Genomic DNA, 27,012 nt, shown 5'->3' with positions numbered 1-27,012 from the left:
GAGGCCTGCTCTGCCTTGGCAGGATCTTATTGTCACTCAGTCTTCTTTTGTTTAAACTTTTTTCCTTTTTAGGTAAAACAACATGCAATCAACCATTTTAAAGCCCACAGTTAAGTGGCATTTGGTCATTCTCAGCTTGGGGCAGCCATCGCCTCTGCCTAGTTTCCAATGTTTTATCCCCCAAAAGAAAAGCCCGTCCCAACAAGCATCACCTAGCCCTCTCCCCCGCCCTGTTCTGGACACAGTGGCCTTCATGTCTGGCTCCTTCCTCTCAGCATAATATTCTGAGGTTCATCCACGGTATAGTGAGTGTCAGATTTCCCTTCCTTTTTATGGCTGAATAATATTTCATCGTATGTATGGGCAGACCAGGTGGATGCTGGGCATTCAGCAACTGTGAGTGGTCCAGCCCTCTTTTCACAAGCTGTAGGCCCCCCTCGCAGCTTCCCACCCACCCCCTGAGTGGCCTCACTGACCCTTGATCTTCTCTCAGGCCTGTCCTCCCTGGAGACCCCCGCCTGCAGCTCCAGGAGGATGGCCAGGTTCTGAGAATCACCAGCAGTCACCTGGGGGATGAGGGGCAGTACCAGTGTGTGGCCTTCAGCGCGGCCGGCCAGCAGGCCAAAGACTTCCAGCTCAGAGTCCATGGTGAGCCCTGGCACCTTCCAGGCCCCACCACAGGCTGCTTGGGAAGCTGCCCTCCGCCTTGGAGGGAGGATGAGGGCAGAAAACGGGGTCCCTAGCCTAAGAAAGCTAGGGTGGGGGAGGAACAGAGTGCTTCCGGCCCAGCATTTCCCAAATCGGATGTTTCTATGCCAGCTTCACAGATTTTACTACTGATACTACTTGGAATGATGATTATTAAACCTTTTTCTTTAAATCAGCCACTTCACACCAAAACATTTATTTAAAAGGATATATAATATCTCAACTGTCCATGGGAACCAGCGCCACTTGGCATTGATGGCAGGGGGCTAAGAAAACAGATACGACCCCATGTTGTGAGTGCTCAGTGTGGGCTGGGTGGAGGGTACCCACCTGCATCTGTGCTCCCTGTGCTAAAAGTGGGGGGTAGAAAGTGCTAGAAAAGTAAATGAAGCACACATATAGTAGCGCCAAGTGCAGGCGTTTCTTGCCATGATCAGGGTGGAGGGAGCTGTGGGAAGGATGTCACCGCTCCCCTCTGACAGGCAGTTCTTTCATGCTGTATCCACATGCCCCTAGAGTCACCTGGGGTACCGCCAGCGGTCGGTGACCGGCCCTGTGGGTCCTAAGCTAGTCTAGCCCCTCATTTCACAGATGGGGAGATTGAGGCCTGGAGGGGGTAAGTGACCTAGCCTGGTGATCCAGTGAGTTAGGGGAACAGGGGTCCATAGCCCAACCCTGTGGCTCTCCCCGACCTCCTGCATCTTCCATATCAACATAGCCCCAAGCCGGCCCCTCCTGTCTGTCCCTACTCTCCCCATGCCCTGTGCCTTCCCTGTCCCCACAGTAGAAGCGTGTGATGTGCACAGAGTCTGTGACCCAAGGGCCTGAGCGTACCACTCTTGCCTGCCAATCACCTTGGACCGTCTGTGACCAGGCCCCATTGTCCTTCTCAGCACCCCCCACCATCTGGGGCTCTAATGAGACAGGCGAGGTGGCCGTCATGGAAGGCTACCCAGTGCAGTTCCTGTGTGAGGCCCGAGGAGTGCCCACCCCTAACATCACCTGGTACAAAGATGGGAGCCTGCTGTCCCCCAGCGCCGAGAGGGTCTCCACAAGAGGTGGTCGGCAGTTGCAGCTGGGGAGGGCCCAGAGCTCGGATGCTGGTGTCTACACCTGCAAGGCCAGCAATGCTGCAGGGGCCACGGAGAAGGCCACCAGGCTGGAGGTTTACGGTAAGAGTCAGGGTCATGGCAGCTGGGGTGGGCAGTGGCAGGGACTCTAAGCCAGATTGGCCTTTGTCTGTCTTAAAGGAGGGGCGGATGCTTGAAGCGGTCAGATACAAGCAGAATAATGGGATAGAAACTTATCCAGGGAGAAAGGCCATCGTGGCTCATCTGCCTTTCTTCATTCAGCAAGGAAACTGAGGCCAAGAGCAGGAGGGCCAAGGTGTCACGGCAGAGGCCCAGACCCCATGACCCCACTAATAAATAGTTACTACACGGTAGACTGTGGGTGCAGTGTGGCAGTAGCTCATTTAATCAGCTGGTGAAGGGGCCGGGGCTCTGGAATGCCCACTGACAGGTGACCACTGCAGAGAGGCTCTGCAGGGTGAGGAGGTTGCCCAGGATCACACCGCTGGGAGGTGGTGGACTGGCTCACACGTGGGTGGATCCACTTCAAGTCTCAAGCTGTTGTCCTCAGCACCGGCCCAACTCCAAGGAGTGTGGCTCTGAGGATGTGCAAAGTGGGAGAACTCAGAGGAAATGGGGGTCTGGATGGGACTGAGAGAAGCCCTGGTGACATTTGGGAGGGTAGCATGCAACCCTGGGGGGTCACTCTGGCAGCTTGTGAAAAGACAGCTCAGGAGCTCCAGCCCCAGAGGCAAAGGGCTTGGATACTGGTGCCCTGAGGACCCCCGAGGGGAGTTGGGCTGTGTGGGTTCTGCAGGAAGTCCCCTGAGGATGGGCCCAGCTACCTGCTCAGGGACTCACATTGGCATCTGAGGACTCCTGGGAAGTAGGAAGAAAAATGTATGTGCATGTGTTTTCCCTAAATTTTCAAAGGGTGGTCAGGTACAGTGGCTCACACTTGCGATCCCAGTACATTGGGAGGCCAAGGTAGGAGGATTGTTTGAGGCCAGGAGTTCAAGATCAGTCTGAGCAACATAGCAAGGCCCATGTCTACCAAAAATTAAAAAATCAGCTGGGTATGCTGGCACACGCCTGTAGTCCCAGCTACTTAGGAGGCTGAGGCAGGAGGATCGCTTGAGCCCAGGAGTTGGAGGTTACAGTGAGCAATGATTGTGCCATTGCTCTCCAGCCTGGGTGACAGAGTAAGACCTTATCTCTGGGGGGAAAAAAAATTATAGGGCCTGTGATCCAAACAAGGGGCTTGAGCAGGCTGGAGTCTGGCTCTGGTCCCTGAGTGGCCTCTGCCTCTTCCCCAGTCCCACCCACCATTGAGGGTGCCAGCAGAGGACCCTACATGGTGAAGGCGGTGGCTGGGCAGCCTGTGGAGCTAGAATGTGTGGCCAGAGGCCACCCAACCCCCACCCTCTCCTGGCACCACGAGGGGCTGCCCGTGACAGAGAACAATGAGACGTGGCTGGAGACAGGTGGTGGGCTCAGGCTGCAGAGTCCGAGGGAGGCGTCCAGGGGCCTGTACAGCTGTGTGGCCAGCAGCCCCGCAGGGGAGGCCATGCTCCAGTACTCCGTGGAGGTGCAAGGTGAGCCCAGCCCGTCCCCCCAGTGCCGCCTGGGCTGCGAACTTTTGCCCATGCCTGCTGTGCACTTGCCCTGAGCAGCCTGGAGGGGACGGAGGGTGGCAGAAAAGTAACCAGTGTCCCAGTGTTGCATGACACAGCTGAGGATGCTGAGGCCTGGGCTGGGGGCCGGCAGGGCCAGGGGAGGACAGGGTGAAGCCCCCGCTTGGAGAGTCTCTGCCCAGGACTCTGGGCTAGGTCATATAAGCTGGAGGAAGCCATTCTGTCCTCTGCCGATGGAATGGGCATTTATAGAGAACTTCCTGAGCTGACTTGTGGGTGCTGGTCCCAGAGCAGGGTGGGCAGGGCCTTCCGTCCACTCAGCAGATGCAGCTTAAGCACTGGCCGTGTGGCCCTGTGTGGTACTAGGGGCAAAGCAGGGAGCAAGGCCAGCCCAGCTCCTGAGCTTCAGTGTGCTGAGTGGACATTACTAAACAGGCCCCGCCTGTGAAGAGGCCAGGGGGCCCCTCATCTGACCTTAGGGTAGCCCTGGAAGGCCTCCTTGAGGAGGAACCATTTATAGGGAGGCCTGAAGAATGAGGTGAGGCTGGGGGCGATGTCAGGGGCTGCTCAGGTCCAGATGCTGATGGTGGGTCCTGCCTACAGTGCCCCCACAGCTCCTAGTGGCTGAAGGCTTGGGTCAGGTGACCACCATCGTGGGACAGCCCTTGGAACTTCCCTGCCAAGCCTCGGGTTCCCCGGCACCCACTGTCCAGTGCGTATGGCGGGATGGAGGCTGGGGGGATGGGGGTGGCATAGGTGAGGGGGGAGCTGTTTCTGTCCCCAGGAGTATGGAAGAGGCCCAGAGCGGAGCAGGGAGGTGCCTCAAAGCTCCCTGGCTTGTCCTGTCCGCCCTTCCCTGCCTCAGGCTGACCTATCCCCTCCATGCCCATCTTAGGTGGCTACAGAATGGCCGGCCAGCCGAGGACCTGGCTGGGGTGCAGGTGGCCTTGCAGGGGGCCATGCTGCACATCAGCCATGTGGAGCTGGGCCACGCGGGCCTCTTCTCCTGCCAAGCCACCAATGAGGCAGGCACTGCTGGGGCTGAGGTGGAGTTGTTTGTGCACGGTGAGTGGACAGCTGAGGTTCTGGGGTCACAGGGATTCAGGATGCAAGGGCTGGGCGGACCCAGAAGGCTTGGGCAGGCCTGGGAAGGGCATGGTGCGTGTTTCTGGGCTGGACTTCCCAGTTCCCTGCAGATGTGAATGTGACAGGCTTGTTTGGGACACACTTGTCATCTGTCCTGTCCAGCACCCAGGCCCTCACTTCTTCCCATCCACTGTCTTTGTGCTAACCATGCTGAACTTCCTTCTGTTCTTTACGTACGTCAGCCAGCGCTTGCACGCTCGCTCTCTCTCTCTCTCTCACCCTCTCACCTCTGAGCCTGCATACACGGTTCCCTCTGCCTGGAACATTCCCCCTCCTCTTTGCCTGCCTCGCTTCTCCCTGTCTTTCAGGTACATCCTGAAACACCTCTTCCTCCAGGAAGCCTTCCTTGATTTCAACAGTTTTCTAGTCTGCACTGCCCAGCCTTTCACAGCCGTAGCCCACCACCCACTATGCCGGGGTGGCTTGTTTGATTGTCGGGCTCTGCTGTCCAGCTCTGTGAGCTCTGAGAGGAAAGCGTGGTGGCCGACTTTCTCTGCTGTGTCTGGGGCTGTAGTGTAGTTCTAGGCACAGAGTAGATGCTCAACACACAGAGAGATGCACGGATGGATGGGAGGATGTGTGGGTGGATGGGCAGGAAGTTGGATGGATGGGTGGGAGGATGGGTGAGAGGATGGGTGGATAGATGGGTGGGTGGTGGGAGGATGGGTGGGTGGATGTGTGTGGATGGATGGGTGGGAGGTTGGATGGATGGGTGGGAGGATGGGTGGGTGGATGTGTGTGGATGGATGGGTGGGAGGTTGGGTGGATGGGTGGGAGGATGGGTGCGTGGATGTGTGTGGATGGGTGGGTGGGAGGTTGGGTGGGTGGGTGGGAGGATGGGTGGATAGATGGGTAGGTGGGTGGGAGAATAAGTGGGTGGATGTGTGGATGGATGGGTGGGAGGTTGGGTGGGTGGGAGAATGGGTGGATAGAAGGGTGGGTGGTGAGAGGATGAGTGGATAGATGGGTGGGTGGTGAGAGGATGAGTGGATAGATGGGTGGGTGGTGAGAGGATGAGTGGATAGATGGGTGGGTGGTGAGAGGATGAGTGGATAGATGGGTGGGTGGTGAGAGGATGAGTGGATAGATGGGTGGGTGGTGAGAGGATGAGTGGATAGATGGGTGGGTGGTGGGAGGAAGGGTGGATAGATGGGTGGGTGGTGAGAGGATGAGTGGATAGATGGGTGGGTGGTGAGAGGATGAGTGGATAGATGGGTGGGTGGTGGGAGGAAGGGTGGATAGATGGGTGCGTGGGAGAGAGGAAGGGTGGATAGATGGGTGGGTGGTGGGAGGAAGGGTGGATAGATGGGTGGGTGGTGAGAGGATGGGTGGATAGATGGGTAGATGGATGGGTGGATAGATGGGTGGGTGGGTGGGAGAATGGGTGGATAGAAGGGTGGGTGGTGGGAGGAAGGGTGGATAGATGGGTGGGTGGTGGGAGGAAGGGTGGATAGATGGGTAGATGGATGGGTGGATAGATGGGTGGGTGGGTGGGAGAATGGGTGGATAGAAGGGTGGGTGGTGGGAGGAAGGGTGGATAGATGGGTGGGTGGTGAGAGGATGGGTGGATAGATGGGTAGATGGATGGGTGGATGGATGGCTGAGTGGATGGATGAATGGATGCGCAGGTAGATGGATACATGGATGGATGGTAGAATGTTTAAAGGGAAAGAACTGCTCAACTGGTTCCCAACCTGGAGCTCTTTTCACTAAGCCAGGTATCTGAGAGGTGGGAGGCAGAAGCTGGAGGCCAGCCCTTCAAGTCTACCCGCCCCAGGCATTGAGGGGGCTATTGGGTGCCCACTGTGCCCTTTCTGACCCTGATCTGGGCTCTCCCACCTTTCCCCAGAGCCCCCATCAGTTAATATTGTCCAGGGTGAGAACATCACAGCCCCTTTCCTGCAGCCTGTGACTCTCCAGTGTACAGGTTCTGGGATGCCTCCCCCAAGCCTACGCTGGTGGAAGGATGGGGTGGCCCTGGCATCCTCTGGGGGGAGACTGCAGGTATGTGCAGGGGCTTAAGGGCTGGCGGGCCAACTGGGCACAAGTGATGGGGGAACTTTTAGGGGCCTGGGGGTAAGATAGGCACAGAGCCCTGTCAGCCTGGGGTGGGGTGGGGGAGGGCTCAGCCTCTTCCCGGTCCCAGGAGCTTCAGCTGTCAGAGGGAGAAAGTGGGGGACAGGGCAGTGTGCCTAGCGATCAGAAGGACTCCTGGATTCGAGTGCTTGACTCATACTTGACTCCCAGAGCCAGGCCCTGCCTGGGGTCAGGGACATCCCTCCACACTAGGCCCTGTGGCTTCACTGTGTGCACAGCCCCACGGCACTCTGTGTCCCCCCAGATAGAGAAGGTGGACTTGAGGGACGAAGGCGTCTACACTTGTGCTGCTGCTAACCTGGCTGGGGAGAGCAAGCGGGATGTGGCGTTGAAGGTTTTGGGTGAGGACATGGGGCCCAGGCCCTGGGAGGTGGGAGACTCCCCAAGACCCCTTGGGGCTGCGTTGTGTGGCTGGAGGATCATAGTTGTGTTCTTAAATTTAGGAGTGGAAAGTCCTATAATGAAAGTATAAGCAACCACTCTTGTGGCCCCTTAAGGATGTTTTTGGTGGGATTTTTAGTGAGGCCTTGCCCACATTCCCATTTACCTTTACTTATCTTATTCATTTGGGGGTTCATTTGTGGGGAAATCTCTGCCCTTGTCACTTCCCATGGCTGCAGGGGACCTCACCTCCCCACTGTGCCAGCTGTCGGCTGTCCCTGGGGTCTGGGCACTGCCATGGTCCTTGCAAGGTTGCAGTAAACATTGTAGCCATTGCTCTTTGGTCCTGGGCTGGAGTCCGGGAGTGGGGTCCTGGGTCAGAGGACATGAGTCATTTTGGAGCCTTGTTGTCGTAGAACTTGGAGGACGGCGGGGGAGGGGCACTGGGGATGGCAGAGCCTGCACACACCAAGCTGAGGCTCCACTTGTCTGTTGAAGTTCCCCCCAACATCGAGCCGGGCCCACTCAACAAGGCAGTGCTGGAAAATGCCTCGGTGACCCTGGAGTGTCTGGCTTCGGGCGTGCCCCCTCCTGGTAAGACCCCTTCTCCTGGCAGGAAGCCACTTGCACATATAATGAGGTGGGCACCAGGAGAACTCTGCAGGCCCTTCTGCTCTTTTCCCATCTCCCCACTTCCTCTTCGACAAGGCCATGGAGCCACAGCACTGCCCTGCCAGGGCCCTGAAGAAAGCCCTCAGGGCTTCTGCTCAGACTTGGCAACTTCACAGAGCTGCCCTGGCTAGGGAGGAGGCCCAGACCCTCCAAGTCACAGGCTGGCCTCTTCTGTAGACCTGCAGTTGAGGAAAAGGCTGGGTGCTTAAGGCTAGGTGTGCCGGCTTGGCACATGGGATAGGGTGATGCTTATTGTGGTCCTGGAGGAAGTCCCTTCTCCTGTCCCTCATCTGAGCCAGATCCAGCCCACTTCTTGTGGGGTAAGCAAGCTCTGAGGCATTTGCCCCCTCCCATGGGGGCCCCTGTTGAGCTCTAGGGGGCTGGGAAGGATGTGAGAAGCTGCAAACACGTGATCCAGCCCTGTTTATGAGGCCCATATCCTCTAAAGCCCTCCCAAGGAGACGTCTCCTGGGAGGGGTGAGGGACTGGGCTGGGTTTGACTGTTCCTCCCCCAGCTGCACCAGCCCCCACCATGGCACTTTCTCTCTGCCCCTGGTCCTGCTAGCACTGCCCTGTTTCATCCCCTGCTCCCCTTCCTGGAGATCTTTGGTTATCTCCGGTGGCCACCCTGCAAGTTCCTCTTGGATGCCCACTACACCAGCAGAGTCTGAAGGGCTAGCAGAGCCCCTCACATCTCTCTTCTCTTCCTAGATGTGTCTTGGTTCAAGGGCCGCCGGCCAGTCTCTGCCCGGACAGGTGTGACAGTATCAGTTGATGGGAGAGTTCTCCGCATTGAGCGTGCCCGGCTCTCCGATGCTGGGAGCTACCGATGTGTGGCATCCAACATGGCGGGCAGCACAGAGCTGCAGTACGGCCTCCGGGTGAATGGTGAGCTGCCTTGAGACTGTAGGAGCCCTCATCCCAAAAGCTGTCTTTTCATCTATTTTCCCATCCATTCACCCATCCTCTCCACCACCCATCTACCTTCCCATCCATCCATCCACCCATTTATTCGTCCATTCATCTAGCAACCTGTCTAACCACTCACCTGTCCTCTTGTCCATCCATCCACCTCCCCATCTGTCCATCTACCCATATATCTACCTATCTGTCTTTTCATCCACCCATCCATCCATCTATCAAGCCAGACAGCCAACCAGCCATCCATGCATGAAAATATTTGACCAGCCATCCATTGATTCAACCATCCATCTCTCTGGTCCTCTGCCCATCCGTCCATCCACCCATATAACCACCCATTTGTCCATCCACTCATTCATCCATTCAGCCACCCGTTCCTCCCTCCATCTGTCTTCTATCCAACCACGTCTATTGTATCCTTGCTCTGAGGCAGACCCTGGGGCTACAGCTCTGAATAAGGGAGACCTTGGAGCTTTCTGTCTAGCAGAAGAAGCAGTAATTAGATTATTACCCAAAGTATGAGAGGATGACAAGTGTGATAAGGGCTAGTAAATGTGGGGTACAACTGAGGGCCTGTAATGGGGCACTGACCCGGCCTGGGGAGCCCAGAGGGCATCTTGGACACCTGGCACCTAAACTGAGACCTCCAGCAAGGCCAAGGCTGCAGACTTGGGGAACTGGAAAAATGAAAGGTGGCCTGGGACCTGGAGCTGACAGCACAGTGAGGGGAGGGGTGTGGGTGGCACTGTGGCTGTGTGGAGGCTGGACCTCCGTGGGCCCCATGGGCCATGGGGAAGGTCTGGGCCTTATCCTTGGAGGAGTAGGTCACAGCCAGGGGCATGGAACCTGGGCATTAAGGCTCGTGCCTCCCAGACGAATCTTGAGCACTTTCTGCCCAGGAGGGACTACCTGTAAGATAGTGTGTCTTCTGCCGCCTCTGAGTTAGGAAGGGAAACTAGCCAGGGGCCCTTGTCGCCACACCATCCCCATGACAAACAACCCCGTGCTAACCAGAGGGTGAGTTCAAGTGTTCCTTCTGCCACTTTCCAGCTGGTCATTTGTAGGCAGGTGACTTTCCCTTTCTGAGCCTCGGTTTCCCAGAAGCCTCATAGCAATGTTGAGAGGAGGGGAGAGTAGCCTCGAGGATGGTAAAGTGGCTGTCTGCGGCCAGGTGGCCATCCTGCTTCTACCTGTGGCCGTGTGCCCTATTGAGGGGGCCCAGCCAGGGCCTGCCTTCTCTGCCCGCAGTGGGGCTCAACCTGTGCTGCCTGTCGCCCCTGCCCTGCAGTGCCCCCTCGAATCACGCTGCCACCCAGCTTACCGGGCCCAGTGCTGCTCAACACCCCTGTCCGGCTGACCTGCAATGCCACCGGCGCCCCTAGCCCCACACTGTTGTGGCTGAAGGATGGAAACCCTGTGTCCCCAGCAGGGACCCCAGGCCTCCAGGTCAGTAGGGCTGGGTGGCCGTGGCTCACTTTCTTGGCACCTCCCAGGTGCTGGGAGCAGAGGTCAGGCCCTGGGAATATAGGGCCAGGGGCTGGTAGGTGCCAGGAGGGGCTGGAGGGAGCCGCCTAGAGCCCAACCAGCCAGCAGCACAGTGCCCCCCAGGAACACAAGCTACCTTTAACTTCAACCATTCCCATAGCCACAGTCAAGTGAGTAAAAAGAAACTGATAAGATCAATATTACATGTTAGTTAGTCCAATATATTCAGAATAATTTTATTTCATCATGAGAAATCGCATGTTAATTAGTCCAATATATTCAAATAATTTTATTTCATCATGAGATAAAAATAAAAATTATCAGTGAGACATTTTACATTCTTCTTTGCAAACTAGCTTTGAATTCTGTTGTGTATTTATACTCGGGGCCCTTCTCAATTTGGACTGGCTGCATTTCAAGGGCTCACTGGCCACATGTGGACAGAATGGCCTGCCAGCTGGCGGAGTTCTGAGGCCTGGGTGCAGCTCATGGTCTCCCTGCTGCTCTGAGGGGGGCTCTGGGGTGTGGGGCAGGCTTCCCGGGTACACCGAGCAGCAGGGCCAGCTGTGATAGGGGGTGCTGTCCCTTGGGGTGTGCAACAGCAGGACATCTTCCCAATGTGAGCATCCCTCTGGGCCACAGGTCTTCCCTGGGGGCCGGATGCTCACCTTGGCCAGCGCCCGGGCCTCTGACTCCGGCAGGTACTCCTGCGTGGCTGTGAGTGCGGTGGGCGAGGACCACCGGGAAGTCATCCTGCAAGTCCACAGTGAGTCTCAGGCTGGGAAGACCACATGGTCCAGCCCAGCAGCTCCGAGAAGATGGAGTGGGGGTGTCTCCAAGCACATCCAAAGGAGAGAGGGTGGCTGGGTGGAGTAGTACCCACTAAGATTGGGTGCTTTTGAGTTTAGGGAGTCCCCCAGAGAGCTGCCATGGATAAGCAGGCACCCAGGTGGCTGCACAGCCAGGAGCCCTGTGTTTGTGAAAGAGGTACCAAGAGCATGAAGTAGCAGCAGGCAGCCCCATGTCCTCAGTGGTCTGTGTCCACTGGGGGCAGTGTGGGGTGGTGGTTAGGAACACCCATCTAGAATGTCAGGAACACGGGGTTCAGACCCCACCTCCCTGACGTGGCGCTAGTCACTGTACTTCTCTGAGCTTCCATTTCTTTATCTGTAAAAGGGTGGGAAGGATGGTACCTACCTCAGAGGTCCTCATGGGGTTCACTGAGCTCACTGGGTACTGCAGTCACTGTTATATTTCCTTGAGTGGGTTTGTGGGGACTCTGCAAAGGTGCCAGCTCTGGGAGGTGCAGAGTCCCAGTGGGAGGGGAGGAAGCATCCAATGCCAGTAGTTTCCTCGGCTGCAGTCGGGATCAGTGAACTGGTGTCTCATGCCAAGCGCCCACATGTGCCTTGGATTTAGCTCCATGTGGCTCTATTAGGAGGGGAGTTTCCCTGTGCCCATTTTGCAGATGAGGAGATTGAGTCCCCAGAGGCTGAGTAGAGTCTCAGCTGAACTGTGCTAGTTAATTTTGTTTTTTTTTTTTTGAGACAGAGTCTTTACTCTGTTGCCCAGGGTAGAATGCTGTGGCATCATAGCTCATAACAACCTCAAACTCTTAGGCTGTTGTGTATTTAAGGTGCCCACCACAAGGCCTGGCTAATTTTTCTATTTTTGGTAGAGACAAGGTCTTGCTCTTGCTCAGGCTGGTTTTGAACTCCTGAGCTCAAGCAACCCATTTGCCTTGGCCTCCCAGAGTGCTAGGATTACAGCCGTGAGCCACTACACCTGGACTGTTTTAAAATTTTGAGATAAGCCAGACACAAGCCTGTAGTCCCACCTACTCAGGAGACTGAGCTGGGAGGATCACTTGAGCCCAGGAGTTTGAGACCAGCAGGGGCAACACAGTGAGACCCTGTCTTAAAATTCAAATAAATCGATTGCATAATAAAGTAAGGCAAATGAAATATTTTGAGATAACTCAAGGTGTACACACAGTTGTAGGAAAGGATGCAGAGAGACCTCAAGTTCCCCCTCCCCAGAGGGGGTCACCTTGCAGAACTCTAGGACAGTATCACAATGTGGATGTTGTTACCATCTGTCCACCCTCCTCAGATTTGGGGACCTCTTTCCAAAGCAGGACTGTGAGCCTGTTGAGGGGTGGGAGAGGGTGAGCCCTGGTCCTGACAGTAACCCCCAGCCCTGATGTTTGCTCCTGGCTCCTGGAGGTGGCTGAGCCTGACATGGGTCCTGGCTCGGTCCTGTGGCACCTCATGTGCCTGAGATCCCCTCTCCTTCCCCCTCTCTCAGTTCCCCCGAGCATCCTTGGAGAAGAGCAGAATGTGTCCGTCATGGCCAACGAGTCTGTGACCCTGCAGTGCCAGAGCCATGCCATGCCCCGTCCCGTGCTGAGTTGGTGGAAGGATGGGCGGCCCCTGGAGCTGCAGCCCGGCGTCAGGCTCTCTGCAGACAAGGCCATACTACAGGTGTGCAGGCAACTGCATAGCCTCCACCGGGCCCTTGGTGGGGTGGGGCCTGTGGGTGCCCCAGCACCCCTGGGAGCATGCAACTTGCAGGGCCCCCAGGGGAGAGGGAGAAAGCAAGGCCCAGCACCAAATCCTCAGGGCCTCACTGGGAGAGGCCTCCCCCACTCCTCCCTCCACCCGCTACACCTCGTGATATGATCGTCCCCAACTGCAAGCACCGCCTTTGGTTTTTCCTACCTTCCCCTCATTCTTCAAAGCCACAGCCTAGCCCCATCACTCCCGTGCCAGAATCTGACCCCTGAGGATGGGTCCCCTCCACTTCCAGCATCCTTCCTCCTCCACCTTCTCTTCTGGGCTGTTCTGTTGAATTTTCCAAAGAGACTGGGCCAAAGATCAAAGGTCAAAGGCAGGAGTGGGTCTGACGCAGCTCTGTGTTGTTCCCTTAGAAGATCTGGGCCGTGGATGTGAAGTGGGGAGGCAGCAGGGCTGCCCTTCTAAGGTCACACAGGCTGTCCAGGGGTGACCCCATCTCTGTGTTCCCCCACCGATGGCATGCCTTTGCTCTGGGCCAGGTGGACAGGGTGGAAGTGTGGGATGCTGGCCGTTACACCTGTGAGGCCCTGAATGAGGCGGGCCGCTCGGAGAAACACTACAACTTGAACGTCTGGGGTGAGGGTCTCCTGGGCTGGGCTGGGTCTCAGCACCCTGTGGGGGGATGTTGCTTTCATGGGGTCCCAGGACATAGCCCTCTCACCTGCCCTGCCTCCCGGTCCTTTCTCCATTCCAGCCCCCACCCCCAACTCACTCACCCTCTCTCTGCTTTCAGTTGCTCCAGTGTTCCCCTCGGGCGAATCCCGCACCCTGACCGTGAGCCAGGGGCACCCCACAAGGCTGTCCTGCGAATGCCAAGGTGTCCCGTTCCCCAAGATCTCCTGGAGGAAGGATGGTAGGATTGCTCCCCTCACCCAGCCCCACTTCATTTCTCAGCTGAGTGGGAGGTCTCCCTATCCCTGTTGGGTGCCCCCACGCCAGAGCCCAGTGGGGTGGGCTTATACTAGTCGAGGTTGGGTGCTGGTAACAGAAACGATGCCAGGAAAGCTATGTTAACTAGTGTGATGAAAATGTGTCAAACGGTCTATGAACCAAGTGTATGGTGCCCCATGATCATACTAATGTACACAGCTATGATTTAATTAAAAAAAGAAATGATGCTTCCCTTAGCCCCTCTCTACCTAGTCCCTTAGGCCCCCTCCCAATCAGTGAGAACCGGATTGGGCTTTGGGCCTCACTTTAGATGTCCCTTCTTCCAGAAGGCCCTTTCTGACAGCCAGGCTGGGGCAGGGCCACCTTGGCATAGCCCCTGCGTGACGACTTGTCATGCTGCCTACCTTGATCCTCTGTGTCTGCTCCTCCATGAGTCTGAGCACCATCTTGACCATGGCTGAAGTCCAAGTTCAGCACCTAGTACAAAATAGGTGCTCAGTAAATATCTGGAATTCAATCTCCATGGATGAATTGACATGGGATGCCAATAAACCATATATACATATTAAGAGAGAAAAAAACTGTATTAAAATGATAATACTCAAATATATACTGATAACAAAAGACAAATATAAGTCATGTCACCTCCTGTGATTGCAGAAGTCAGAAGTGACTTATTACCCTCTGTATAAATTTTGCTCACAAATGATCACAGCAGCTTTCTTTTTTAAAAAATTTCGGAATATTATGGGGTGACCTATATTTTTTGAACTGGAACAGGCCCAGTTCTAGGCACTAGGAACACTGTAGTGAACAAAACGGACAGCTGCCCCGTTGACTGACCCCACAGGGGAGGACAGTCAGATATTAAACAAAAAGTAAATGACTCGGTACCTTAGGCCATAAGTTCTATGGAGGAGAATAAAGCCAGGAAGGGGAGAAGATGTGCTGGGGGTAGGATTTGCACTTTTAAGTTAAGCGGCCAGGGAAGTTTGACCAAGCAGGTTCGAAGACATCAAGGGACAGATATGGACCACGTTAGGGAAAAGTACTCTAGGCAGCAGCAAAGGTAGGTGCAAAGGCCCTGGGGCAGGGGTGCCAGTTGGATGGGGGAGTCAGAGGAAGGGAGGAGTCAGGGATGATGGGAGCTGGTGGGGAGTGGGGGTGCCATCGCTAAAGTGGGAAGTTCCAGGGAGATGTTGGGAGAGGCTCCAGCATTTGCAGGGACTTGATATGGAGACATCTGTTAGACACCCAGTGAGACATCAGGTGGACAGTGAGAGAGAGACATATCTGGAGCTCAGAAGAGGGATCTGGACCAGGAAGCTGTCTGGGGACAGCAGCAAGACAGGCTGGGAACACCAGGACAGAGGAAGAGAAAGCATTGCCAGGTGGCCACTGCATGTCCTCCCCTGTGGGGTCAGGCACTGATTCATGACGGAACCCGAGGTCTGTTCCTCTACAGTCGGGTGCTGGGGTGTTTCAACTAGCGGCTAGAGGTTGATAGATCTTCCCCCTTCAAGTGGTCTTCTTGCTGCCAGATACACCAGCTGCCTGGTCTCCTTCCTCAGGTCCCTGTAGCCAGAGGAGCCATTCATTCAATAACCTTTGAGCCCTGCTGTGTGCTAGACCCCGGGCTCCCTAAGAACCCTGGAGTAAGGCCTGCCGTGGTGGAGGGCCCAGGCCAGGCCAGATTCAGATGGGGCTCCTGCAGCAGCTGGGGAGAAGCTCAGGGGCTCGGAGGGCAGGACCTGATGTGGCATGCAGGGAAGGTTCCTGGAGGCGGGGAGGTCTAAGTGAACACCTGGAGAGTGAGTAGGAGCGGCACGAAGAGTGGGGAGGAGAAATACTGCAGGTAGAAAGATCTTGTGTCCCTGCAAATGTCTTGGACCAAGGGCTTCTTTCTCACTGCACTAGGTCAGCCCCTGCCCCGGGAGGGGACTGGCCTCGAGCAAGTGTCGGCTGTGGGGAGACTGCTGTACCTGGGACAGGCCCAGCCAGCCCAGGAGGGGACGTACACCTGTGAGTGCAGCAACGTGGCAGGGAGCAGCAGCCAGGAGCAGCGGCTAGAGGTGCACGGTGGGTGAGCCAGGCCCGGCCGGAGGGCCAGGGAGCACGGCGGGCTGGGCAGATGCCACCCCAGATGAGTAGCTGAGAGGAGCTCAGATGACAGGCACCTTCCATGCGGTCCCGCAGATTCCTGGCATTTTCACTGCTCTCTCACTCAGCTTCTCATAGCCCCCAACCTAATCATGGGGGAGGAGGCACATGGCTCCTGAGTACCCCACAGTGGTTCGGAGGAAAGAAAGCCACATCTTGGGACAGTTGGAAACATAAAAGAAATGTAAATTTTATACAAAGCTTCTATACATGTATATAATGGAAACTTAAGTCTCCATCCACTGTCTGTGATGTTGAAATTTGGTATCTCAGCCTTAAAAAATTGTACTAAATAATGAAACCAAGGAAAACGCTGCTCAGCATCTTGGGGAGAACCCACTGTAGAAAAATTCCCAAGCCTCACCAGCCCCAAGGACTATTGAAACTCCAGGAAGCCTCTGGTTTAGAGGCTCAAAACTCCTGAAAGGGCCGTGCTGTGAGCTTGTTCCCCAGATAGGCCCACCTGAGATGCCCAGAGAGTGTCATGGGGTTCTGTTATGACCCCATTGCAGAGAAGCCCAAGGAGATGAGGTCATCTAGCCAAGATCACACAGCCAGCGAGTGGCAGGCGGGAGCAGGCATGCCCCCGTGGGGCATGTGGCAGGTGGCAGTGCCTGGCAGCCCCAGCAGTGGTCCCTGATGCACTTTCTCCTCACCCCAGTTGCCCCCCAGATCACTGGCCCCCAGGAGTCCCCCATACAGCTCTCCGTGGTCCAGGACGGGGCAGCCACTCTGGAATGCAATGCTACAGGGAAACCGCCTCCAACAGTGACATGGGAGCGGGACGGCCAGCCTGTAGGGGTTGAGCCAGGCTTGCGGATACAGAACCAGGGCCAGAGCTTGTATGTGGAACAGGCACAGGCTGCCCACGCCGGACGCTACAGCTGTGTGGCCGAGAACGTGGCCGGAAGGGCGGAGAGGAGGTTTGCACTCTCCGTGCTGGGTGAGGACTGCAGCCGGCTACAGCAGGGCAGGGGCCCGAGTCAGGGGCACTGGGGAGGGCAAGGCAGGTTCAGTCTCTAGGCACAGGTCTCAGGTGGCTCTTCTGGAGTCAGGGCTCTGGGGTAAGCTGCTCTCATCTGGACTGGTCCCCATCCACGTCTCCCTCCCTTCTTCCTCTTCCCTACTCTGTTCCGGGCCCTGGGGAGGCCAGCAGTCTCTATCCTGCATGACTGGTGTGTGATGGGAGAGTTCAGGGGCCTGTGGGAGACCAGGAAGACCTTGGACACTGTTGTGGGAGGTCAGGGCAGCCCTGGAGGAGGTGCCCTTTAAGCTGGAGCATAAATGCTGAGTAGGAGTCGGGCAGCTGCTGGGTCAAGGGAAGGTTGTGCCAGGCAGAGAGTGGCTCGAGGAGCCTCCTGCATTACAATCATTTGCTGAGCTCCTACCGTATACCTGGAAGATAGTGTGGAGGCAGGAAGGGGTAAGAGGTAAGGTGGAGGGGGCAGGGATCAGTTTAGGGAAGGCCTCCATTGTCCCCCCAGTGTTGCTGGGACCCGATCCTCACCCAGTTATCCCACCCCTGTGGAGGGTGGCTTCCTTTACAATCAGGTCCCTTCAAAATGCAGGGTTGCCAGTGAACTTGGCTGTGTGGACCTAGGAAGCACGTCTGGGCCCAGTGCTGCTCTATTTTGGCCTCGTGTGCTCAGCACTCACTCCATCCAGGCTCTGGACTGAGCGGGGTGCATGGGTTCTGGTGAATCCTCCCAGGCATCCCTCTAAAGCAGTGATTTTCAACCATTTTTACCTCATGGCACACTTGAACCCATAGTTAAACTTCTGTGGCACACTTAAATTATGTTGATCAAAAAAAGAGTAAAAAACGAAGAATATACTTACTGTGCTTTGAACTTCTTTTGAAAATAATTTAATTAATGTTCTTTAAAAACATTCACAGCACACCTAAGATCCTCTGTCACAGTACACCCGTTGAAAATCACTGTTCTAAGGGGTCAGGGAAACTGAGGCGCAAGGTGTCTGTCTGACTCCAAAGCCCAGCCTGTGGCCCCACACATTCCCTGCTAGGTGTCACAGCTTCAGTGGAAGCAGCTCTGATCTCCCTGCTTCTGCCCCAGAGTCTCCTGATGGGGTTGAGGGTCCTCGGGGGTAGACAGTGAGGCTGGGGAAGGAGGCTCCTGAATGCTTCTTTTCTCTGTCTAGTGCCCCCACAGCTCATCGGAGACTTGGGCCCATCAACCAACATCACTGCCACCTTGTACAGCCCCTTGACGCTGCTCTGTGAAGCCACCGGGGTCCCACCTCCGGCTGTCCGCTGGTTCCGAGGGGAAGAGCCCGTCAGCCCTGGAGAGGACACCTACCTGATGGCAGGTGAGGCCCCAATCGGTGTTGTATCCTGGGAATCAGGACCTCCACCTTTGCCTCTGTCCATCATGTGCCCATGACCTCTAATCCTGAGCTGACAGGCCTGTTTGGGGTAACTATTCCAGCTGCTGATCTCCAAAGAGTACACCCCAAAACACTGGTTAGATGAGTGCACCAGGAAAGAAGAGGGTTTTAGATAAGTTGGAAAAGGGCTTCCTGCTCTGCTCCCCTCCTAGAGACTCACAGGGAGCATTTGCATAGTGAAAGTTCTAATAAGTCCTACAGCCAAAAAGAAAAATTCACTTGGTGCTTCTTACATATAACATCCTACCGAATAGTAACAAAGGTTTGGACATGCTGATCTAAGCACCTCCTCCTCTGAATATTAACCCTCTTTACCAAATTGGTTTGTGATGGTTCTTGCTGGTGTACAAGTGGGGAACTGAGGCCCAAGAGGTAGTGTTCCATCCAAACTTTGCGAGGATCAGGGCCCATTTAGGCTCAGCCTTGGTGAGCTATCGATTGTTGTAGGCAGCCCACAGCGGGATGGCAAATTTATTTCCTTTATGCACTTCTTCTTAGCACTCGGTAGGAAGTACCAGATGTGTTGTGCAGATGTGAATTCAGAGACTGCATCTGGGGCCCACAGAAAGGACAGCAGCAATCCACTAGTGATGTCTCCCCTGGTGCAGAAACAGCAGTGATGGCATGTGTCCTGTGCCCTGCCCTCCCCAGACTGGTCCTGGGGGACCCTTTGAGAGGGCCTTAGGAGAAGGTGTTTTACCATGTTGTCAGAGTGGGGTGAGGGCTGCCTTGTTGACCATGTAGCTTACTGCTGTCCCTGAGCCCCAGCCAATCCCCAGAGTAGGGGTGGCCTGGTACCAGATCCTTCTTTCCAGAGCAGGGTCCTCAGGTTTCCCCTGGTGCACGTCTGACCTCCAGGTAGCTCCATCCATTTGTTTACCCTCCGGAGTCTCAGTTTCCCCATCTGGGTAGTGGAACATGATGGGAGGCAGACATGTGCACATCTAATTATAACTCCTCTCCCTGGGGGACAGCCTGGGCTCGGCTGGGGTGAGAAGGCTGCTCGTAGCCTTACTGGAGCCCACACCTCTCCCTCCCCAGGTGGCTGGATGCTAAAGAAGACTCAGGTGCAGGAGCGAGACAGAGGCCTCTACTCATGCCTGGCGAGCAACAAGGCGGGGGTGGTGCAGAGGAACTTCAGCGTGGAGGTCCTGGGTACGCTGCACCCCATTTTCATGGGAGTCCTGTGAATCCATCCCCTCCTGCCTGGGAGCCTCCAGGGGTGAGGCCCAGGCTCATAGTTCATGCGTGCCTGGGGACCTAGCACAGGGACAGGGAGGGAGAATTTAAGCCTTGTTTGCTTTGCCTCATCAGAAACCTGTTTTGAGGCTGCCGTGGAACTTTCCAGAAACAGCTAATCCGAAGTAGGGGGGCAGCTACTGTTAACACCACCCACACTGCCTTCCTCCGGATGGAGCCTCCTCCCAGAGGCACTGATATTTCCCTCAGCTACAGGGAATGTCTATCAAACTCACTGCCCTATGGAAGCAGGCACACATGGAAGGGTTGGGGAAACTGAGGCACAGGAAACTGAAAAGAGGAACCGTGGCTCTTGGCTTACTGCTCTGTGATTGTGTAGCCTGAGTGGGCCAACTCTGGTCAGTGGCCATCTGTCTCCCTGTTTCCCCCAGTTCCTCCCAGGATGGAGAATGAGGACCTGGAGGAGGTGATCAGGGTCACTGAGGGTCAGACTGCCCACCTAACATGCAATGCCACAGGTAAGGGCCGCAGGGTGCAGCCGGCTGGCAGCAGGGTGGAAAGACAACTTCAGAAAGGGGAGGGCCCCAGGGGACGGGGCTCCTGGCTCCAGCCCCGCTACCATCAACTGAGGTCTCTTTATCTCAGAATCTGTGGCAGGTGCCTCTGCCCCAACACTCCCCGCTCCCACTGCCTCACTACAATTCTCAACTTTCAGAACCTTCTATGAGGAGTCCTTTGACTGTTCCTTGGCCCACATGGGCTACCCCACTGGGTTCAAATTCCCTGTCTTAGCACTGACTACAGCATCTGAGCTCCCTGGGCCTCCTTGTCACCATGGTTTTCCCAGGGGCTGGCAGAGTAGGCTCCTGTTAATGCTTATGGGCTGAAGGATGGATGGATGGATGAGTGGATTGGCAAGTGGGTAGATGGAAGAGTAGATGAATGAATGGATAGATAGATGGATGAGTGAGTGGGTGGGTGGATAGGTGAATGGTTGCCTTTCTGTCTTACCTGTCTTTACCATGACACCTCTGCCCACTGCTTGGTAAGCCAGACCTGGCTGCTGCTTTGACTTCCTGATGTGCTTTATGGGCCTGTGGACTCCATGAAGAATCCATGTGCCCAGTCTCATCTGGGAGCAGCTTCTACCCACTGGGCGACCTGGTCAAAGCCTGCTGAATTGTCTCATTCTTTCCTCTGCATACAGGCCACCCACAGCCCAAGGTCATGTGGTTCAAAGATGGCCGGCCCCTGGCTGCAGGAGATGCCCTCCACATCTCCCCAGGGGGAGCCCTCCTGCATGTCCTTCAGGTGAACCTGTCCAGTGCTGGCCATTACTCCTGCATTGCAGCCAACACCGTGGGGGAGAAGACCAAACACTTCCAGCTTAGTGTCCTGGGTAAGCTCTAGGCATCTCCTGGTCACCCCAGGAGCTGGAGGGAGGGAGACCTGCTCCCGACAGCTGCTCCCCTAACGCACTCTACTGTATCTGTTCAACTTCTGTGTCATAATAGCAGTGTGTCAACTGAACAGGCATGATTGGGTCAGACTTCACAATGACTCTAGGAAGTGGGAGAGGTGCTTGTCCCCATGACACTGACAAAGCTCTGAGGCTGAGAGAGGTGACATGGGTGATGCCAGGCCGCAGGTTGATGAGTTTGAGCGGGGCCTCCCGAGGACTGTGTACACAAACTGTCCTGTTAGGCTGGAGAATCAGAAAATTAAACAAGAGAGGCATAGACTGGCCCAGGAAAATCTTGTTTCTAAAAATGCTGATGGTAGCCAGGCCTGATGACATGCACCTGTTGTCTCAGCCACTGAAGAAGCTGAAGTGGGAGCATCACTTGAACCCAGGAGTTCTGGGCTATTGTGTTGCCAATCAGGTGTCTGCACTAAGTTTGGCATCAATATGGTGACCTCCAGGGAGACAGGGACTACCAAGTTGCCTAAAGAGGGGTGACTTGTGCCAGGTTAGAAACAGAGCAAGTCAAAACTTCTGTGCTGGTCGGTAGTGGGATCGTGCCTGGGGACAGTCACTGTGCTCCAGCCATGGCAGCAGAGGGACACCTGGTCTCTACTTAAAAAAAAAAAAAAAAATCTGGGCTCGGCGCCTGTGGCTCAAGTGGCTAAGGCGCCAGCCTCATACACTTGAGCTGGTGGGTTCAAATCCAGCCCAGGTTCGAATCCAGCCCAGGCCCGCAAAACAACAATGACGGCTACAACCAAAAAATAGCCGGGCGTTGTGGCAGGTGCCTATAGTCCCAGCTACTTGGGAAGTGGAGGCAGGAGAATCGCTTGAGCCCAGGAGTGGGAGGTTGCTGTGAGCTGTGATGCCACGGCACTCTACCCGGGGCAACAGCTTGAGGCTCTGTCTCAAAAAAAAAAAAAAAAAAAAAAAAAATCTGGTGGTAAATGGGAGAGTCCCTTGCAGGGGTTGAAAGAGGAAATTTTAGGACTAGTGTAAAGCAGAACTACTCTACCCAGGAACAAAGGCTGCCACCCTGTCTCCCCTTCTCGGGGAGGGGTGCTAACTAGAGGCACCAAGGAAATGAAAAGGCTCTGGTTGAATTAGTAGAAGGCTACCTATTGAGAAGCTATAGGGTAAATCAAGGCAGAAATTATTCAGCTTTTACTTCTCGTAGTATTGCTTAGAGGTGGGGAGCTGGGCTCTGGGTCACCTGGGCCTGAGTTTGGGTTGGCCGCACTGTGCATGGGCACCTTCCCTTCTGTCTAATGCAAGTGACAAGAGCAGCAGACTGAAGACTGTCCCAGTCCGTAGGCCCAGGGTCAGGGGTCATGTTTATGAGCATCCTCCCCTGCCTCCAACACAGTGGCCCCTGCCATCCTGGGAATGACTGAGGACGGTGCAGACGAGGAGGTGGCCGTGTTCATCAGCAACCCCATTTCTCTGATCTGCGAAGCGCTGGCCTTCCCTTACCCCAACATCACCTGGATGAAGGACGGGGCCCCTTTTGAGGCCTCAAAGAACATCCAGCTTCTCCCAGGTGATGCCCTGGGGGGAAGGAGGGGATGGGTGACATACCATCAGGGTCAGAGGAGGGCACATGTGAGCCCAAGCTCCCGCTTGGCATGAGGCTGCAGCTGTGGGATGATCCTGGCCACTGTCCCCCACACAGGCACCCGTGGGCTGCAGATCCTGAACGCCCAGAAGGAAGACGCTGGCCAGTACACCTGTGTGGTCACCAATGAGCTGGGCGAGGCTATGAAAAACTACCATGTAGAAGTCCTCAGTGAGTTGGGGACCCCCCCCAGGCACCAGTCAGCCACGTGACACCCCAGGGTACTGCCACGTGGCTCATCTCCTATGACAGCCACCAGGCAGCCAGAGCAGCCAGGGGCGTTCCCTATCTTACAGCTGTGGACACTACAAGGAGGGGATAGTGAGTTAGGACTTGGGCCATGGAACTCCCAGACCCACAGCCATCCTGGCCTCCTGCTATGTGGTTACCAGCAGAGGCTCCACACCTGGAGACCTAGGACCCCCAGGATGGACCTGTGAGGTCATGCCAAGAAGTCCCCCGTCCCAAACCTGCCCTGTCCTGCAACTATCGCAGACAGATGCTCTCTCCCCTGAGCAAACAGCCCAGGATGCAGTTGGCTTTTGAGGCCCATTCTTCCACACTTGGGAGTCAGCTCCCCATTTCTGGGGCTGTCTCCAGCGCTAGGATGAGCCCAGGGTCTCAGCACCCCTCCCTTGTGGTTTGCAGTCCCCCCTTCCATCTCCAAAGATGATCCCTCAGGGGAGGTCGGTGTGAAGGAAGTGAAGACCAAGGTCAACAGCACCTTGACCCTGGAGTGTGAGTGCTGGGCTGTGCCCCCACCCACCATCCACTGGTACAAGGATGGGCAGGTGAGTGTGGGAGCCCTGGGTCCTGCAGGTTCTGCTTGGAACCTTCCAGAAAAAGCAGCCCTAATGCACCTGCCTCAGAGTTGGTCTGGCCCCTGCTCACCCTTTATGATTTAATAAGAAATGCAGCTCTCTATGGGGAACACGTCTCACGAACATTAAACTCTGCTGCTCTCACCCCAGACTTCTCTCCCATCTTCGTGTTGAGTGGATTTGGTTTTGCAAAGCTGTCAGTGTCCGTCACTTTATGTTGTATTTTTTAAAATGTTATTAAACTGTAAGTACACTTGTCTTGTTGCCCTTGGCCCCTCTTGTCTGATCTCCCGGCCCCCCTCCCTGCCCCCAGCCAGTCACCCCCAGCCAGAGGCTCCAGGTCCTAGGCGAGGGGCGACTGCTCCAGATCCAGCCCACGCAGGTCTCAGACTCAGGCCGGTACCTGTGCATAGCCACCAACATGGCTGGCGAGGATGACCAGGACTTCAACGTGCTTATCCAGGGTGTGTGTCACCAATGGGAGTTGGGGGGTGTCAGCCCTCAGCCATGCAGGGTCCCTGCTCTAGCCCCTAGGCCAAGAGGACGAGGCCCAAGACTCAGTGCTCTGGCCGCAAATTGTAGGGCTGAGTGGCAGAGCCTGGATTTGGACTGGCTGAGCCGAAGCAGCTCACACTTAGCCCCTCTGCCACATGCGCCCTGATTTATGAGGAAACACAGGAATTTGGTCTAAAATACTCTAGGCCCGGAGTAAACTGAGAGGCTCTGACTTAGTGATTGTGAGGCTCCTTGTGGGTCTGTGGGGCTCCTCATTCTCTCCTCTGCTGTTGTGAATGTTTGACATTTTCTCTTTCAAAAATGTGAAGAGTAGGAGGGAGGCAGTGAGTCTGAGAGGTGGAAGAGCAGGGAGGCAGGCAGGGAGGGAGGCTGGGAGGGAGGCAGGCAGGAAGGGAGGCTGGGAGGGAGGCAGGCAGGAAGGGAGGGAGGCTGGGAGGGAGGCAGGCAGGGAGGGAGGCTGGGAGGGAGGCAGGCAGGAAGGGAGGGAGGCTGGGAGGGAGGCAGGCAGGGAGGGAGGGAGGCAGGGAGGGAGGCAGGCAGGGAGGGAGGCTGGGAGGGAGGCAGGGAGGGAGGGAGGCTGGGAGGGAGGCAGGAAGGAAGGGAGGCTGGGAGGGACGGAGGCTGGGAGGGAGGGAGGCAGGCAGGGAGGGAGGCAGGAAGGGAGGGAGGCTGGGAGGGAGGCAGGCAGGGAGGGAGGCAGGCAGGGAGGGAGGCAGGGAGGGAGGCTGAGAGGGAGGGAGGCTGGGAGGGAGGGAGGCAGGCAGGGAGGCTGGGAAGGAGGAAGGTAGCAGGGAGGGAGGCTGGCAGGCAGGGAGAGGCAGAGCAGTGAGGGCTGCTCAGAGCTGGCCATGCTTCTGGAGTGGGCTGGCAGGAGGAGCCCCTGCTCCAGGATGCTCATGCCCGTTCTCATCTCCGTCATTCTGGTCCCTAGACTTGGGCCTTAACCAGCTATGTGACCTGGGAAGGCCACTGCTCCTCTGAGCCTCAGTTTCACCCTTTGTAAAATGCAGGTGATTGAAGGAGATGACCTGAGGCCCCTCCCAGTTCTATAAGCTGATGACTTTGTGCCGTTGCGCCCCTAAAAACAAACACTGGCTACAGCTTAGTATCTGACTTCCCCCCAGAAACATATTTCCACATAACAAGGAATCTTCAAAGTGTAGTAAACATGAGCTCTGTCTCATGAGCCTTATCCTGGTGCCCAGGGTGTAGTAGTTGATTAATAAATCCTGGTTGAAGGTGCAAGTGACTTTAAGAAATGTTGTGACCCCTAACGACAGGTTTCTGTACCTGAGGAGGCGGGGATGGGAATCTATCCCAACAGAGGAGCACCCACGCTCCGTCTCCTAACAGCTCCTAATGGCTTTGTCTCCCCCACCTAGTGCCCCCCATGTTTCAGAAGGTGGGTGATGCCAGCGCAGCCTTTGAGATGCTGTCCCAGGAGGAAGAGGCCCGGGGCGGGGTGACGGAATATAGAGAGATCGTGGAGAACAGCCCAGCCTACCTGTACTGTGACACCAACGCGATCCCACCCCCGGAGCTCACCTGGTACAGGGAGGATCGGCCCCTCTCAGCTGCAGATGGGGTGTCAGTGCTGCAAGGTGGGCCAGGGCTGGGTGAGGATGTGGGAGCTGCTTGCTGTATGACCTTAGGCAGGGTGCGCGACCACTCTGGACCTTAGCTGTAATTTGTAAGCTGGGCTGAAAGTTCTTTGCTTGTTTGAAAGTGGAAACCGGGTCCACTTCTGCCTCTGGTATTAAGAGCAGAGCTTCCCACCCTGAGCCCTGCCCATCTCTGGGCTTCACAATCTGCAGTGTCCAGATGTGACTGGCAGAGCGACCACTTACTCTGTGGAGGGCGTGAGCTCCTCTAGTAAATCCTTGAGGAGGTTTGGGCTCCAGACATTGAAGAAACTTTTTGCTGGGCTTTGAAGACTGCACTGTGGTAGAATCTCATAGCTCATGTGTCTGGCTTTTCTTTATTTTTTACCATTTTAAATATTCATTTATGGTTATATAATTTTTTTAAGTTAACCTTTTATTTTAGAGTTTTTCTTTTTTTCTGGGTGGTTTTAAATTAAAGGGCTCCAGAGGTGGGACTTAGGAATGCCTGGCGTCCCTGGCCAGCTCACCCAATTCCCTCAGCTGAGTCTTGGGAGGGAGGCTGGTATCTCTGGGCTTAAGAGTCACATTGTGTGGCTCTTTGGGAGCCAAGAGTCACGTTTGGGCAGTAGTGGGGCTGGCTGCTGAGAGAAGTGGTCAGTTTGCACACATACACACACCCCTGCCCCCGGGCAGAGTCATATCAGGGTTTGTACTTCGGTGCTTGCCAAGAAGGAGGCTCCAGAGGTCCAGGAAAAGCAACGCTTCCTAAAGACTATCGTTCCTGGTAGAAACCCCTTGACTGACCCTGAACCTAGGTAATGACCTCTGATACTGAGCCCAAACCCTGGGAGCACAGTGAGCCTCACCTGGTGCTCACCCCTAACTCAGACCCTGATCCCAACTATCAACTGAACCCAAACCTAGCCACTGACCCGCAGGCCTAGCCACTGGCCTCAAACCCCACCACTGACCTCTGGCCCTGACCACTGACTCTTAATATCGAGTACACAGTTATCGTGGTCACAAGCTGACATGAATTCTGACCCACACCATAGATTAACCCCAAACATCAACTGGCCCCCTGCCATGGCCACACACCCCTCCGAACAGCTCCCTGGAGGCCCATCTTCCCTGGGCTTTGCAAATGGTGAGCCCCTGGTGTGACCCTGGCCACACCACCCACAGGTTGTACCAGCCCTCCCCAACCCAGAATCCTGAGCACACAGAGAACCTAATGCAGGCCCAAACAGACCAAATCCAGCCCCCCAGAGTGGCCAGCTTCTGGCCCTGGCTGGCTTCTGATCATAGAGGGTCCCAGGTGATCCCTCTCCAACCCTGCACCCCAACCCGGGCCTCTCCTAAAAACATTTGCCTAGTTCTCTGCCTCTCCCCTTCTGCTCTGACCAAACAGCTGGGCTCAACATGACAACAGACCTGGCCCACAACTACTGCTCTCTTGCTGGGCACAGCTGTAAAGCTTCAGTTTTCCCGTCTGTAAGACGGGAGTAGCAATAGCACATGCCCCATTGGGTCATCATGGGATAAGCTGGGAGCGCCCAGGGCCTGCCATGCAGCAAACTGTCCCTATGTCTTACCCTGATTCTGCCCCTGTGTCATGAGCTGAGCAGGGCAGGCTGACTCTCT

At 55.8% G+C, this 27,012-nt stretch overlaps 1 protein-coding gene across 1 annotated transcript in view; it reads left to right on the top strand.

The window, feature by feature from the left end:
* The window catches only part of HMCN2 (hemicentin 2), a 141,032-nt gene that overhangs the window by 72,140 nt on the left and 41,880 nt on the right, over positions 1-27,012 (top strand). Inside the window, exons 30-54 of the mRNA XM_053559715.1 lie at positions 494-648; positions 1,602-1,880; positions 3,095-3,373; positions 4,016-4,124; positions 4,308-4,477; positions 6,408-6,562; positions 6,900-6,996; positions 7,535-7,630; positions 8,420-8,596; positions 9,918-10,075; positions 10,757-10,880; positions 12,422-12,597; positions 13,170-13,266; positions 13,424-13,543; positions 15,499-15,660; positions 16,403-16,684; positions 17,902-18,069; positions 19,189-19,302; positions 19,779-19,865; positions 20,555-20,746; positions 22,179-22,352; positions 22,485-22,598; positions 23,076-23,218; positions 23,562-23,712; positions 25,147-25,365. Of these exons, the coding sequence (XP_053415690.1) occupies positions 494-648; positions 1,602-1,880; positions 3,095-3,373; positions 4,016-4,124; positions 4,308-4,477; positions 6,408-6,562; positions 6,900-6,996; positions 7,535-7,630; positions 8,420-8,596; positions 9,918-10,075; positions 10,757-10,880; positions 12,422-12,597; positions 13,170-13,266; positions 13,424-13,543; positions 15,499-15,660; positions 16,403-16,684; positions 17,902-18,069; positions 19,189-19,302; positions 19,779-19,865; positions 20,555-20,746; positions 22,179-22,352; positions 22,485-22,598; positions 23,076-23,218; positions 23,562-23,712; positions 25,147-25,365 (3,998 nt within the window). The remainder of the gene's footprint in view (positions 1-493; positions 649-1,601; positions 1,881-3,094; positions 3,374-4,015; positions 4,125-4,307; positions 4,478-6,407; positions 6,563-6,899; positions 6,997-7,534; positions 7,631-8,419; positions 8,597-9,917; positions 10,076-10,756; positions 10,881-12,421; positions 12,598-13,169; positions 13,267-13,423; positions 13,544-15,498; positions 15,661-16,402; positions 16,685-17,901; positions 18,070-19,188; positions 19,303-19,778; positions 19,866-20,554; positions 20,747-22,178; positions 22,353-22,484; positions 22,599-23,075; positions 23,219-23,561; positions 23,713-25,146; positions 25,366-27,012) is intronic.

Source organism: Nycticebus coucang, chromosome 2 (assembly GCF_027406575.1).
Source record: "Nycticebus coucang isolate mNycCou1 chromosome 2, mNycCou1.pri, whole genome shotgun sequence".
Lineage (NCBI taxonomy): Eukaryota > Metazoa > Chordata > Mammalia > Primates > Lorisidae > Nycticebus > Nycticebus coucang.
This window is presented reverse-complemented; position numbering and strand designations above follow the sequence as displayed.